The 15699-nt window shown below is 40.0% G+C and overlaps 1 protein-coding gene across 1 annotated transcript in view; it reads left to right on the forward strand.

The window, feature by feature from the left end:
• SUPT16H (SPT16 homolog, facilitates chromatin remodeling subunit) overlaps window positions 1–15699 on the forward strand; it is a 32946-nt gene that overhangs the window by 1597 nt on the left and 15650 nt on the right. The window contains exons 2-7 of the mRNA XM_007990748.3: window positions 9035–9127; window positions 10466–10636; window positions 12314–12466; window positions 12969–13115; window positions 13516–13667; window positions 14344–14516. Coding sequence (XP_007988939.2) covers window positions 9035–9127; window positions 10466–10636; window positions 12314–12466; window positions 12969–13115; window positions 13516–13667; window positions 14344–14516 — 889 coding nt within the window. The remainder of the gene's footprint in view (window positions 1–9034; window positions 9128–10465; window positions 10637–12313; window positions 12467–12968; window positions 13116–13515; window positions 13668–14343; window positions 14517–15699) is intronic.

Raw genomic sequence — 15699 nt, forward strand, 5'->3', positions numbered from 1 at the left:
AAAACATTTTAAAATCTTGATACTTTCTAATGATCAGTAAGTACTAAAAATCCGAAACCCTCTCTTCTACCCATAAACCCTGAAACTATAAACCTTTGATACGAAAATTGTTTCTAGTCTCAGTGATTCAGATTCATCAAATCATTTCATTCTCTCTATATCATTCATGAAAACTAATCTGTAGCTCTAAATTCCCTTTCGTTACAAATTAACTGTGGCCTGGCAAACCTAAAATAAAATGATCATCTGTAAATCCGTGAAAGTTATTTCCCACCCACCGTTTTTTTTGTTTCTCAAAAATCACTGAAGTTTATCTTGGTCCTCTTACTACCTTAATGACATCATCTTGGGAGAATGGTAGACATTGATAAGACACTGATGGTGTAAATAAAGTTATGCGCCAAGTCTATGTAAAAATGTACCAGTTAACAAAACCTGTGGATGAAAAACTTAGTTGAATAAGACTTTTTATTAACACAAAAGACTGCTTTTGTGTTAATATGTCCAGAACCCACCTGTAGAAGTTCTTTGTTTATGCAGTCTTTTCAGCCTACAGTGCTTCCATTCTGATATACTTAGTATTAGAGATAGTAGTTTCCTGGGTTAAAGCTGGTTGTTTATCCTCCTGGATATAGCAGAAAGATAGTGGGATATATAGGTGTGTTGTATAACTTTTTTCTCTTTTACACCTTTTCTTTTTTTAATGAGAAAACTGGGATTGAAATAGAATAAATTGAAGTTAATGGTAAAAATTCCAATCCTGACTGGGCACCGTGGCTCATGCCTGTAATCCCAGCACTAGGCCAGGAGTTGAAGACCAGCCTGGGCAAGATGATGAGGCCCCCGTCTCTACAAAAAAAGAAGCAGCAAATAAATTAGCCAGGCATGGTGGTGTGTTCCTGTAGTCCCAGCTACTTGGGATGCTGAGGCGGAAGGATTCCTTGAGCCCAGGACTTGAGGCTGCAGTGAGCTGTGATCGCGCGACTGCACTCCACCCTGGATGAAACCCTGTCTTTAAAAAATAAATAAATAAATAAATAAAAGAGAGAAATCCCAAGCCTTTTGCTTTCAGCTTCCATCTGAAAAAAAAACAACTCAGTTGTGACTAAAATTAACTAAAAAATGATTTGGGCTCCACACCCACTTTTTAATTTTAAATACTCTTGATTATAAGCCCTTAAAAGCTGTAGTAGTTGAACCTGGTAGTTCCAGCACTCCAAATACAAGTACACAGGATTGTAGAGAACTGATAAGCTACTAACCTTTTTCTTTCCTTTTTTAAAAATAAGAGTAGGAACTAACCTTACCTATCTGCAAGTTAATTTTCAGTTAGGTACCTATTTTGAGGCTATTGCAAATAAAATATACTATTTATTAATTATAACTTTCATAACTTACGCCTAAAAACAATTGCAGTTATCACGTAATTTTAACTGAATAGAAATTTCAAAAGTATTAAGCCTTGTATCTAAGTAAACCGTGTCATTTTAGAGATGGGAAAATGGAGTTAGTCAAAAATCAACAAGAGACCTTTTACAATGACTAGAACGTACTACTGTTTTATGACTCCTGGAGGTTTGAGTCTAGATCCAGTCTTGCCTCTTTTTTTTCCCCCCCCCCCAGACGGAGTCTCGCTCTGTTGCCCAGGCTGGAGTGCAGTGGCCGGATCTCAGCTCACTGCAAGCTCCGCCTCCCGGCTTCACGCCATTCTCCTGCCTCAGCCTCCCGAGTAGCTGGGACTACAGGCGCCCACCACTTCGCCCAGCTAATTTTTTGTATTTTTTAGTGGAGACGGGGTTTCACCATGTTAGCCAGGATGGTCTCGATCTCCTGACCTCGTGATCCGCCCGTCTCGGCCTCCCAAAGTGCTGGGATTACAGGCTTGAGCCACCGCGCCCGGCCAGTCTTGCCTCTTATTTTTTAAGTGAGAGCTGCTAAGAGCAGAAAGGATTTGCAGCACCTTCTCTATATTACTAGAATATCCCAAGTGGTGGTGGTGGATCATGGAAATGGGCTGCATGCTTCTTTGTCCTCTTATGCTTGCTAGATCCTTATTCAGAGATTGCCAGCCTTTTCATGATTATGATTATTTTTAACCAAGTAATATGATTAGTGCTGCTCATTGGGAGAAACAAAAGAGGTTATCTACCATCCTAAGGTTCCAGCTGCTTTGAGGACTGAGGGGCACAATTTCCAGGCATATCTGATTATCATTTGAGACCTACCTGTTGGGACATTCTGCTCTGAGTGGACCTTGACTTCATTCATCTGCCTTTTATCTCAAAGAATTCCATAAAATGTCAAAAAGATTTGTTTTCAGAAGGAATACTCACATTCATGTGAGCCTACTCCAACTGTCAGGATTGGGGGGGTGGAAGACTGACCCCCAAAGAAACTTTATGCCTTTGAAGAAGCTAATGAATTAAAGTGTCATTGCTTCTCTTGAGTGGAGCTTTCTGGCTCTTTGCACATTTTTATGGTAGCTTAGTTTCTTGTTCTGGGTTCTCTTAAGATTCAACAGCTGTGTTCTGTGGCTCAGGAAGGATTTTAAAAAATATGTAGTAGCTTATACCTGTATAATCCCAGCTACTCCAGAGACTGAGGTGGAAGGATTACCTGAGTCCAGGAGTTTAAGACCAGCCTGGGCAACATAGTGAGAGCCTATTTCTAAAAAAAAAAAATTCAGTCTTCCATCTGTGTCTGTTGGGGATTGGTTCCAGGACATACCTAGTTACCTAAATCAAAGGATGCTCAAGTCTCTGATACAAAATGGCATCATGTTTGCATAGTCTATGTATATCCTCTCATTATTTTTGATTTCTGGATTACTTTAATACCTAATACAGTGTAAGTGCTGTGTAAATAATAGTTATACTTAGTTTTTAGGGGGTAATGACATAGAAAAATGTTTGGCCATTTTAATTTTCAGTACACAGTTGAATCCACAGATAAGGAGAGCTAGCTGTATACACATTTCCTGTTATTTCAGTCCCGCAGAGGATTACTTTCACTCACTCACCTCTTAACAGCTCCTTTATCTCTGGAGTGGGATAGAGAGAGGTTTTTTTGTTTTTGTTTTTGTTTTAAAGAGTTTCACTCTGGCTGAGGCTGGATTGCTGTGGCACAGTAACAGCTCACTGCAGCCTCAACCAACCCAGCCTCAGGTGATCTTCCACCTCAGCCTCCTGAGTAGCTAGGACCACAGGTGCATGCCACAACAGTTGGCCTTTTTTTTTTTTTTTTTTTTTTTTTGAATTTTTTGTGGAGAGAGGGTTCCACCGTGTTGTCCCAGGCTGGTCTCAAACTCATGGGCTCAGGCGATCCACCTACCTCAGCATCCCAAAGTGCTGAGAATACAGGTGTAAGTCACTGCACCTGGCCAAGAAACTTTTTAATAATGCTGAGTAAAGAGGGTTAGATGGAAATAAATGCCCAGGTGGATTGAGATTTTTTTAAAATGTTGCTTACTCAGCTTTTATAATCTAGTTCTCCACTTTTGTTGTTGTTGTTGTTTGTTTGTTTGTTTGTTTGTTTTGAGACAGTCTCACTGTGTCACCAAGGCTGGAATGCAGTGATGCATTCTCAGCTCACTGCAACCTCTGCCTCCCGGGTTCAAGTGATTCTCATGTCTCAGCCTCATGAGTAGTTGAGATTACAGGTGTGTGCCACCATGGTCGGCTAATTGTTGTATTTTTAGTAGAGATGGAATTTCACCATATTGGTCAGGCTGGTCTCTAACTCCTGGCCTCAAGCAATCCACCCGCCTCAGCCTCCCAAAGTGTTGGGATTACAGGTGTGAGCCTCCACACCCAGCCCTAGATCTCTACTTTTGTATTTACTTTTTATCCCTATTAACAACTACAGTGCCTGGCATGTAGTAGTCACTCAGTGAACAGTGGTAACTGATTATATGGGTATTTAGCTATAACCAGACTGCAAAAATATTTTCTTTTTTTAAGGCAGTATCCCATTTGGTTCAAAGGAAGATAATTGTTCTTCTACTGCACTGTTTCTCCAACTTTTGTCATCCAGATACCACCTTCACAATTTTTGCAGATTCTTTGCCATCTGTTTTATATTTTACTTAACTCTCACTTTAAAAATTATTTTAATCAGTAATATAGTTTTTTAAAAATCGTAGTTCTAATAAAAGCCTTAAAACAAAAAGTCACCTGTCCCAGAGGCAACCACTTCGAGTTTTTTGTTTCTTTCATATTTCTAAATAATATCTGTGTATACTACTGTTTCTTGATTTGTGGATTTTTAACCGTTATTAACTTATGGTAGATCTGAATTTAACTTCTTTGTATCATCACACTCATTCCAACTTCCCTATCTCCTAATACCTTAACATTTTTCTCCTGACACATTGATACGAAAAATTTTACAGACAGGTTGAGTTTTAAGTACACCCTATATACCCACCACCCACACAGTTAACATTTTGTTATACTTGCTTTATCACACATCCGTCCTTCTTAATAACTTTTCCCCACAAGTTTTAGTAAAATCAGTAGTTACTATTTACATTGTTTATGTTCATATAAATGTTTTCATTGCTGGGTGAAGTAATAAAGTGTGATTAACTTTCCTTTTTTTTTTTTTTTTTTTTTTTTTTTTTTTTTTTTTTTTCAGTTTTTTATTTTTCCTGGCATTAATGATTTCCTCAGTTTTTCTCCTTTAAAAAAAAATCTCCCTAGCCTTAATTTTCTCCAACAGGTCTATCATAGTGTTACCAATCTTTTATTCCAAATTTCTCACACTCATTGAATTTTATTCTGTTTCTTTTTAAGCAACCTCACTCCCTACTTCCATCCCCCCACGTTATCCTGCTCCATCTGTACAGGTTACTCTTTAGGCCTGTTGAACCTCGGGACTTTCCAATATTGGGTCCCCTATATCCCAAGAGCCTCTGCTTTGTTTTTTGTTTAGCATATTTTCTCTAAGAACTTCCTAAGAAGAGATGGGCTGGGTGCAGTGGTTCGTTCATGCCTGTAATATCAGCATTTTGGGAGGCCGAGGTGGGCAGATCACTTGAGGCCAGGAGCTCAAGACCAGCCTGGCCGACATGGCAAAACCCCATCTCTACTAAAAATACAGAAATTAACCGGGCATGGTGGCACATTCCTGTAATCCCAGCTACTTAGGAGGCTGAGGCAGAAGAATCTCTTGAACCCTGGAGGCAGAGGCCGCAGTGAGCTGAGATCGTACCATTGCACTCCAGCCTGGGCAACAGAGTGAGACTGTGTCTCAAACAAAGAATAAATAAAAAGCTCACCACTAGCTCCAGTGTAACCCCATGCAAAAAAAAAAAAAAAAAAGGATGCATAGAATATAAATGTCTTCAGTCCTTGCATGTCTTTAAAGTGTTAGTCTGTCCTCATTTTTGGTTAATAATATAATTAACCAAAGTGAACTCTATTGGCTTTGTTAATGTAGTAGGTATAAAATTCTGTGTTGAAAATCATTTTCTGCTCAGAATTTTGAAGCCATTTGGCTTCAGAGCTTTCAGTGTTACTTTTGAGAAGACCAATATGATTCTATTTCCAGTATACATAAGTAACCTTTCTCTCTGAAATTTAGAATCATCCCTTCTGTTTTGAAATTGCACAGCAATGTGCTTTGATATGTCTCTTTTGGGGAAATCCTTTTAGTCTCAAGCTCACATTCTTCAGTCCCAGGGTGCATTATTTGATCATTTTAGTCCCTGCATTTCCTTAGTGATGTCTTTTGTTTCTGAAATTCCTGTTCAGTAAGGTTTAGACCTCTTGGGTTAAATCTGTTCATTTATCTTTTTTTTTTCTTTTTTTGAGACAGAGTCTCACTCTGTCACCCAGGCTGGAGTGCAGTAACGCAATCTCAGCTTCCTGCAACCTCCACCTCCCGGGTTCAAGAAATTCTCCTTCCTCAGCCTCCCGAGTAGCTGGGATTACAGGTACCTACTACCATGCCCGGCTAATCCAGGTCTTCAAATGGCTAGTTTAGTTTGCTACTGAAATACGTATTCAAGTGCTTTTCCTTGAGCCAACCATCATAAATTCACTGCACACAGAAGTGCTTTATTTATACTTCTTATTTCTTTACATTGAATATTAAAAGACAGATGCAAGGGTTGGGATTTTGTAATGGTAATCATTTTTACTTCATCAAGGACATTCTTAAGTGAAACTGGCCTTTTTTCCTGAGTGTGTGGTAATGGAGAAGTAGTTTGGTGCTACTACCTTGATTCATACAAAGGGACTAGCAGTTTTAACTACAATTAGTATTTCACTATCAGTGGAAACTAATGATAAAACTTTTTACCAAGCTGAAGGAAAACATTTCTTACTGAAGTCAATGGGGAAAGGCATGTAATTTCTGGGTAGTGACTTCTTTGCATAATATATTTTGTTGTGGTAGAGACATACAACAGAACATTCAGTTGCTGTCATATATCCTTATTGACAAGCAGAAGCCCAAAAATGTGGAAGAGTCTTATGTATGCATTTATCTTAATTTTATAGGGGAAGTCAGAATTATAACCCAGAATGACCAGTCTTTTGGCTTTATAGAGCTATTGAAGAATATCAGATGGTTGGAGAACTCACACGTCTTGATTTCAAAACTTACTACAAAGCTATAGTAATCAAAACATCATGGTACTGGCATAAGGGTAGGCATATAGAAGAGTGGAATAAACATGAAAATTCAGAAATAAATCCTCACATTTATGGTCATTTTATTTTTGACAGGGATGTCAAGACAATTCAATGAGAAATGAATAGTCTTTTCAACAGATGGTGTAACAACTAGAAGGAGGTTGGGTTAGTCCTCAGACCATACAAAAAAATTAATTGAAAACAAATCATAGACCTAACTGTGACAGCTAAAGCTATGAAATCCTTGTAGAAGAAGTATGAAGTAAATCTAAGTGACCTTGAATTAGGCAGAACCTTCTTAGATATGACACCAAAAGCACAAGAAAATAGATAGGCCAGGCACAGTGGCTCACACCTGTGATCCTAGCATTATGGGAGGCCAAGGCAGGCAGATCACTCTAAGTTAGGAGTTCAAGACTAGCCTGGCCAACATGGCGAAACCTCATCTCTACTAAAAATACAAAAATTAGCCAGGCATGGTGGCAGGTGCCAGGAGTCCCAACTACTTGGGATGCTGAAGCATGAGAATTGCTTGAACCCAGGAGGCGGAGATTGCAGTGAGCCGAGATCGTGCAAGTGCACTCCAGCCTGGGGAATGGAGTGAGACTCTGACTCCGAAATAAAAAAGGAAATAGATAAATTGTACTACTTCAAAATTAGAAACTTTGGTGCTTCAAAGGATACCATCAAGAAAGTGAAAATAAAATGCACAGAATAGGAGAAAATGTCTGCAGATCCTGATAAGGGACTTGTGTCTAGAATATAAAAACTCTTACAGCTCAATAATAAAGTGGTAACTCAGCTACAAAATGGCAGAGGATCTGAACAGGCATTTCTCCAAGATGTATACAGATTGTCAGTGAACATATGAAATGAAGCTCAACATCATTAGCCATTAGAGAAATGCAAATCAAAACTACAGTGAGGGCCGGGCATGGTGGCTCGTGCCTGTAATCCCAGCACTTCAGGAGGCCAAGTGGGGGCAGATCACTTGAGGTCAGGAGTTCGAGACCAGCCTGGCCAACATGACGAAACCCCCATCTCTACTAAAAAATACAAAAATTAGCTGGTCATGGTGGTGCATACCTGTAGTCCCAGCTACTTGAGAGGCTGAGGAAGTGTCCTGCAACTGATGAATGGATAGATAAAATGTGGTATATCTACACAATGAAATATTCAGCAGTAGAAAGGAATGAAGTATTGATGCGTGCCACAACACAGATGAACCTTGAAAACAAGTGAAAGAAGCCAGACACAAAGGCCACATGTTATTTGATTCCATGTATATGAATTGTCCAGAGTAGACAAATCCATAGAGACAGATTAGTGGTTGTCTAGGGCTGAGATGGAGGTAGGGGGAGCTGGGGAATGATTGTGCTTAAGGACACAGCATTTGTTTTTGGAGAGATTAAAATGTTCCAAAATTGTGATGGTTGCATAATTCTGCTAAAAATCATTACATTGTATACTTTTGAATTTTGTGTGAATTCTGTCTTAAAGCTTTTTAAAAAAATAACTGCCGTTTCTCCATCAGCCAGGAAGGACATTGGTGTTGAGGTTGACAAAAACTGTAAGGATGAAAACTACCATGGCTTCCTGGCCAGGCATCTGTGATTTCATGTTGTTGAAGTGTTCATTTTACCATGAGGTTACATCTCTCTATTAAGATTGCTGTGACTGAACCAAAAAAGAAGGCATATATAGATTTCTGCATAAATTATAACTCCTTGAAAGATTCTGAGATGAAGGTGGCCTATCTTTGAGAGTGCAAGATGATTTTAGAATATGAAAAATTACTTTGGGCCAGGCACGGTGGCTTATGCCTGTAATTCCAGCACTTTGGGAGGCCAAAGCGTGTGGATCACCTGAAGTCGGGAGTTCAGGACCAGCCTGGCCAATGTAATAAAATCCTGTCTCTACTAAAAATACAAAAAATTAGCCTGGCGTGGTGGCGGGCGCCTAATCCTAGCTACTGGGGAGGCTGAGGCAGGAGAATTGCTTGAACCCAGGAGGCGGAGGTTGCAGTGAGCCGAGATTGCACCATTGCACTCCAGGCTGGGCAACAAGAGCAAAACTCCGTCTCAAAAATAAATAATAAAATTTTAAAAAATAAAATATGTCTTTGAATTACATAGGACGTCTGTCACTGATCTGTGTTCCTGAACTATGAAGCATAGATCTGGGGACTAAGGAATAATTTATCTTGTTATTTATCAACATTTAACAAGTACTGTAAAAACAAAAAATAGAATAGCTGTAAGACTGCCAAGCAGGCATGTACCTTAAACTTGACATTTCTATCAGGAAAAGATTATACATATCCTAGGTAAATATTGAAGTCTGTATTCCTGTTTTGCTAGTGTGAAAATTAAGTGACAATTACCCACTCTTTTCAGAAAGGAGAAGATGAGTATGCCAACGTTGATGCCATTGTTGTATCAGTGGGTGTTGATGAAGAAATTGTTTATGCCAAATCAACTGCCTTACAGGTGAGCGATTTACAATTTTTAGCCCTTAGAGTTGTTGGATTATCTGCTTCACTGTTCAGTGTGGTAGCCACATTAAAAATTAAATTCCTGGCTGGGTGCGGTGGATCATGCCTGTGATTCCAGCACTTTGGGAGGCCGAGGTAGGTGGATTGCTTGAGCCCAGGAGTTCAAGACCAGCCTGGGCAACATGGCAAAACCTTGTCTTTACAAGAAATACAAAAAAATTAACCAGGTGTGGGGCTGTGTACCTGTAGTCCCAGTTACTCAGGAGGCTGAGATAGGGGGATGGCAAGAGCCCAGGAGGTAGAGGTTGCAGTAAGCCAAGATCGTGCCGTTGCACTCCAGCCTGGGCAGCTCGGTGAGACCCTGTCTCTTATTTTAAAAAATTTCAATTTCTCAAGTCTCATCAGCTGTTTCTGGTACTCAGTAGTGGCTACCATATTGGATAGAGCAAATAAATGGTATTTTCACCATCACATAAAGTTCAGTTGGATTTAGTATTGGTTTAGGACATAAGGAAAAAGAAGTGTTAGTATCAATTAATATGGATTTAGCTGCTATAACACAAAAACCTAAGTAACAGCGAGTTAAACAAAATACTCTTTTCCTTATGTATAGTCTTCAGGGACCCAGGCTTTTTCCAGTTCTCTGTTCTGCCACCCAAAGAACATAGCCCTCTGGCACATGGTACACAATGGCTTCTAGAACTCCAGGTGTTTCATCTACATTCCAAGCAAAAAGATAGAGACAGGGAAGAAAATGGGAGGCCACCTTTTCTTTTTAAGAAGACTTTGCTGAAGCTGCACACAGTACTTCCATTTTTGACTTATTGGCCAAAATTTCATCTTAATGACCATACTTACCTGAAAGGAAGGATGGGAAATAGAGTTTTCATGCTGGGCAGTATCCCCAGTTAAAAATGTCAGTTCTTTGAGAAGGAGAAATGAATAATTGGTAGGCAACTGGTAATTGAGGAGGTAGTAACACATGGTTCTGTATCACTCTGTCCCTTGTTTTAACCATTTCTGTTTTACTAAATATTGATATAGTTCCTGTAAACACAAATTGTTCAACTGATTTGATGGTTTTAATTATAGATAGTTCAAGCATATAAACGTAGAGAAAATAATACATTGAACCCCATTGTCCTGTTCTGATAAATTGTCAACTCTTGGCCAGTCTTGCTTAATTTGTGTCCACTCCAGACTCCCCAGCCTGATTACCTTGGAGTTAATCTCAGACATGTTATTTTTTTATATAAGTATTTCTGTATATCTGTATGAGTGCATTAATTTTTCTATCTGTAAATGCCATTGTCACTGTTGTCTTTTTCCATAGACGTGGCTCTTTGGTTACGAACTAACTGATACTATCATGGTCTTTTGTGATGACAAGATCATCTTTATGGCCAGCAAGAAAAAAGTGGAGTTCTTGAAACAGATTGCCAACACTAAGGGCAATGAGAATGCTAATGGAGCCCCTGCCATCACACTGCTAATACGAGAAAAGGTCAGGATTAATAATGTGTTATAAATGTGGAAAAATCTTCAAAAGGGATGAATGGAAATGCCTTATAGGAGTTTGAAAGAATGTGCAGGGGAAATTATAGGTGGCTGCTGTTGTAATTACAAAGTTCTGTCACATCTTCATTGTTAGGAAGAAAAGAATTCAGTAATCCTATCAGTACTGCAGCAAAACAAATGGGCTGTGAAATTCTGGTGAACACTGACTTTATGTCTCCAGTCTTGAGGACACTTGTTTTCATCTGTGTGCCTTAATTAGAGCAAATAACCTTAAATATCCTTAAGGAAACTTAGATATAAATCATTTCCAGTTTTTATCAAATGTGATTTTTTTTTTGTCATACTGCCCACCTAACATAGGATGTTTTCTCAGAATATTGTTCACTTATGTGTTTGAGTTTCTTAACTTCCTGAAGAAAAAGAATAGTTGTATCAGGCGTGGTGGTACACACCTGTAGTCCCAGCTACTCAGGAGTCTGAGATGGGAGGATTGCTTGAGTGAGCGCAGGTGTTTGAGACCAGCCTGGGCAATGTGAGACCCCTTCTCTTAAAAAAAGGAATAGTCTGGTCAACTTATGGCAGCACGTTAACCTGAGTATATAAAAATATTTAAATAAATGTTTTGCTCACCTTTGGTATATTACAATCTTCCTTAAAGATGGGAAGGCATCAGCCAGGTGCGGTGGCTCACGCCTGTAATCCCAGCACTTTGGGAGGCCAAGGTGGGCGGATTACGAGGTCAGGAGATCGAGACCATCCTGACTAATGCGGTGAAACCCCGTCTCTACTAAAAATACAAAAAAAGTAGCCAGGCGTGGTGGCGGGCGCCTGTAGTCCCAGCTGCTCCGGAGGCTGAGGTAGGAGAATGGTGTGAACCCAGGAGGCGGAGCTTGCAGCGAGCACAGATCCCGCCACTGCACTCCAGCCTGGGCAACAGAGCGAGACTCCGTCTCCCCAAAAAAAAAAAAAAAGATGGGAAGGCATCTTACAAGTGGGCCAGGCATGGTGGCTAATGGCTGTAATCCCAATACTTTGAGAGGCCAAGGTGAGCAGATCACTCGAGTGCAGGAGTTCCAGATGAGCCTAGGCAACATGACAAAACCCCATCTCTACAAAAAATACAAAAATTATTCAAGAAGGCTGGATGCAGTGGATCACTTGAGGTCAAGAGTTCAAGACAGCCTCGGCAAGATAACAAAACCCCATCTCTACTAAAAATATAAAAAGTTAGCCAGGCATGTTGTCACACGCCTGTAATCCCAGCTACTTGGGAGGCTGAGGCATGAGAATCACTTGAATCCAGGAGGCTGAGGTTGCAGTGAGTGTAGACTGCGCCACTGCACTCTAGCCTGGCAACAGAGCGAGAGTCTGTCTCAAAAAATATCCAGGCATGGTAGCATGAACCTGTAGTCCCAGCTACTTGGGAGGCTGAGGCAGGAGGATTACTTGAACCTGGGAGTTCGAGGTTGCAGTGAGCTGTGATCATACCACTGTGCTCTGCCTTGGGTAGTAGAGCAAGACCTTGTCTCTTTAAAAATAAAAAGTAGGTGGGGATGGGAGGAGAATTTATTTTTTCCATAGTTTAGAATATTCATCTACCTGTTATTGGTAAAACATACGTGTCTGATTAACAGACCCCTTTTCTTCCCTGTGACACTGACAGAATGAAAGTAATAAGAGTAGCTTTGACAAAATGATTGAAGCCATTAAAGAAAGCAAGAATGGAAAGAAGATTGGAGTGTTCAGCAAAGACAAATTCCCTGGAGAGTTCATGAAGAGCTGGAATGACTGCCTCAACAAAGAAGGCTTTGACAAAGTAAGATACTACTGGAAAGTAGCAAATCAAGAGTTGAGAAGACAGAAATGTGATGGGCTTCCATAACAGATAGTGCAGGACGTTTGTTTTGGGAAACCTGTATGTTTGTTCACATTTTATCCCCTTTGAGCAGTGTGCCAGTTTTACTTTTCAGCCAGTAGATGGGACTTTCAGGAGATAGTCCAGCCACTTTAGAGTTGGAAACAAAATTTCTTTTCCCTGCCTTTCTTCCATCTGCCTTTACAAAAACATCTAGAGAGGGCAGTTTACATTTTAAGTAGCACATTAGTTTAACACGTCTTGTACTACACACAGTGACCTGGCAAAGAGCTCTTTCAAATGTTTAATTCAGTTCAAGAAGAGAATATTTGAATATTCTGCAAACCAGTGACAAATCATTTGCTAAGTAACAGAAATATCACTGATAATATTCAAATTGGAGAGATGCGTTTACTTTGTAATTCTATATTTACATATTAGAAACTTGTCACTTTGACTGCAGATAGATATCAGTGCAGTTGTGGCATATACCATCGCTGTAAAGGAGGATGGGGAGCTCAGCCTAATGAAGAAAGCAGCCAGCATCACTTCCGAAGTCTTCAACAAATTCTTCAAGGAAAGAGTCATGGAAATAGTTGATGCAGATGAGGTAAATGGAGATGAGAGGGTCTTTTTAGTGTTTTAATGAAGCAGTAATAAATCTATCATGCAAATCTGTTGATGTGTTCTTCCACTTCCTTTGAAATTAAGACTGACACCTAAGTTGGTGGTAATTACATCATCTCTCTTTCAAAATAATGGTAAGCCTGCATTATGTTTTCTTGAGGTAACCCATTATTTTACTTGAGAATCCTAGAAATAGCTGTAGGTCCTACATACTGTTCTCCAAAATGTGTTTTGCCTGCATACCTGGTGCATAAACCATTTCATAAGACCTTTTTTATATCATCCTTATACAAGGATATATTTCGTCTTCAAATCATAGTGTCCACACACCCCGCTTTGCTACCCTCTAGTAAGTGTTACTTTATTTCTGGATGCTCTTACAGAAAGTTCGACACAGCAAACTGGCTGAGTCTGTGGAAAAGGCCATTGAAGAGAAAAAATACCTTGCTGGGGCAGACCCTTCTACTGTGGAAATGTGTTACCCTCCTATCATTCAGAGTGGTGGCAACTATAATCTCAAGTTCAGTGTGGTGAGGTGAGTATATGAAGACTTCACAATACAGCACTTTGACTTTAGCCTATTTTTTCTTTTTTTAAAATCCGTACAAATTTGTGGGGTACATTGAAATTTGGCTACAAGTACATAATGTATAGTGTCACCAAGTCATTTTCTTGGGTGTCCATCACGCAGGTGCAGTACATTTTTGTTAAGTATAGTCACCCTACTCTGCTGTCAAACATTGAATTTATTCCTTCTATCTTACCTTATGTTTGTATCTTGTAATCCATTTCTTTTCATCCTCGCCTGCCCCCCCACACACACTTACCCTTTCAAGTCTCTGTTATCTATATTTAAGACTAACTACAACTCACAATTCATAGAGGACTGGTGGATAAGTGACTCCTCACAACCCCACAATTAGACTATAATGGATACAATTCAGTATATCTTTTGCATTTTTATAATGCAGTACTCACTTTCTCACTGAATTTTTATCCTAAAAGTTTTGGTCACTGACTTTTACTCTAGAGCCTTTATTAAACTGGTTTGTTTATTTAAAACAAAACACAAAAAAAGTTTAGGTCCTTATTCAGCCACAGCTTTAGGATATGGCAGGGAAAAGTAATGATTATTGATACCGTGTCCCATTGATACCAAAGACTTCGCCAGTTTTGGTAATGAAATGTTTTCTTTCTTTGTTGGTCTCTAGTGACAAGAATCATATGCATTTTGGGGCTATCACTTGTGCCATGGGTATTCGCTTCAAGTCTTACTGTTCCAACCTTGTTCGCACTTTGATGGTTGATCCTTCTCAGGAAGTTCAAGAAAATTACAACTTTTTACTCCAGCTTCAAGAGGAGCTGCTGAAGGAATTAAGACATGGTGAGGTGCCTTAGAAAAGGAGGTTTAGAAGTTACGTCACAAAAATGTCATTGACCAGGAGCTATGGCTTACACCTGTAATTGCAACATTGGGAGGCCGAGGCAGGAGGATTGCTTGAATCCAGGAGTATGAGACCATCCTGGGCAACACAATGAGGCCCCCATCTCTATAAGAAGTTAAAAATGAAAAAAATTAGTTGGGCATAGTGGTGCACACCTGTGGTCCCAGCTACTCAGGAGACTGAGGTTGGGGAGGATCACTTGAGCCTAAGTGGTCAAGGCTGCGGTGAGTTGTGACTATACCTCGGCAGTGAGCCATGTTTGCACCACTGCACTTCAGCCTGGGCAATAGAGTTGAGACCTTGTCTCAAAAAAGAAATGTCATTAGTGTTATGTTTATGTCTCTGAGGCTGTCATATTAAAAACAGAATAAGATTTAGAAATGTTGAATCATCCTAGCATGTAGGTCTTGAATCTGCATTTCTTTCAGGCATGAGTGATCATTGTGGTTTACATTGATGTTTATAGAAACCTCTCTGACTTGTTAGGCCCTCTGTGTCCAGATCTTCACAAAATACTTTGGCCTTATTACTATTCCTTAGTTATAGAAAGTCCTGAGAACTAGTGTCTCTACCAACAGAGGATATATAATGTTAATCCTACATCAAAACAGTATACGAAGGATACTGAGCTTCCAGACACCATTCTTCCACATTATCAGACACCATTCTTCCACATTATCTCTAAGTCGGTCTTAAGAAGTCCTGTTGGGGCCGGGTGCAGTGGCTCAAGCCTATAATCCCAGCACTTTGGGAGGCCAAAACGGGCGGATCACGAGGTCAGGAGATCGAGACCATCCTGGCTAACACGGTGAAACCCCGTCTCTACTAAAAAAATACAAAAAACTAGCCGGGCGAGGTGGCGGGTGCTTGTAGTCCCAGCTACTCGGGAGGCTGAGGCAGGAGAATGGCGTAAACCCGGGAGGCGGAGCTTGCAGTGAGCTGAGATCCGGCCACTGCACTCCAGCCTGGGCAACAGAGCGAGACTCCGTCTCAAAAAAAAAAAAAAAAGAAGTCCTGTTGGAAATCATAACCGTAGATAGTTTAGTGAAGATAAAGATCCCTCTGAGGCCACTATATCTGAACTACTTTTTAGCTTGACATACCCATTCATAGTCTAGATCC

Source organism: Chlorocebus sabaeus, chromosome 29, assembly GCF_047675955.1.
Source record: "Chlorocebus sabaeus isolate Y175 chromosome 29, mChlSab1.0.hap1, whole genome shotgun sequence".
Taxonomy (NCBI): domain Eukaryota; kingdom Metazoa; phylum Chordata; class Mammalia; order Primates; family Cercopithecidae; genus Chlorocebus; species Chlorocebus sabaeus.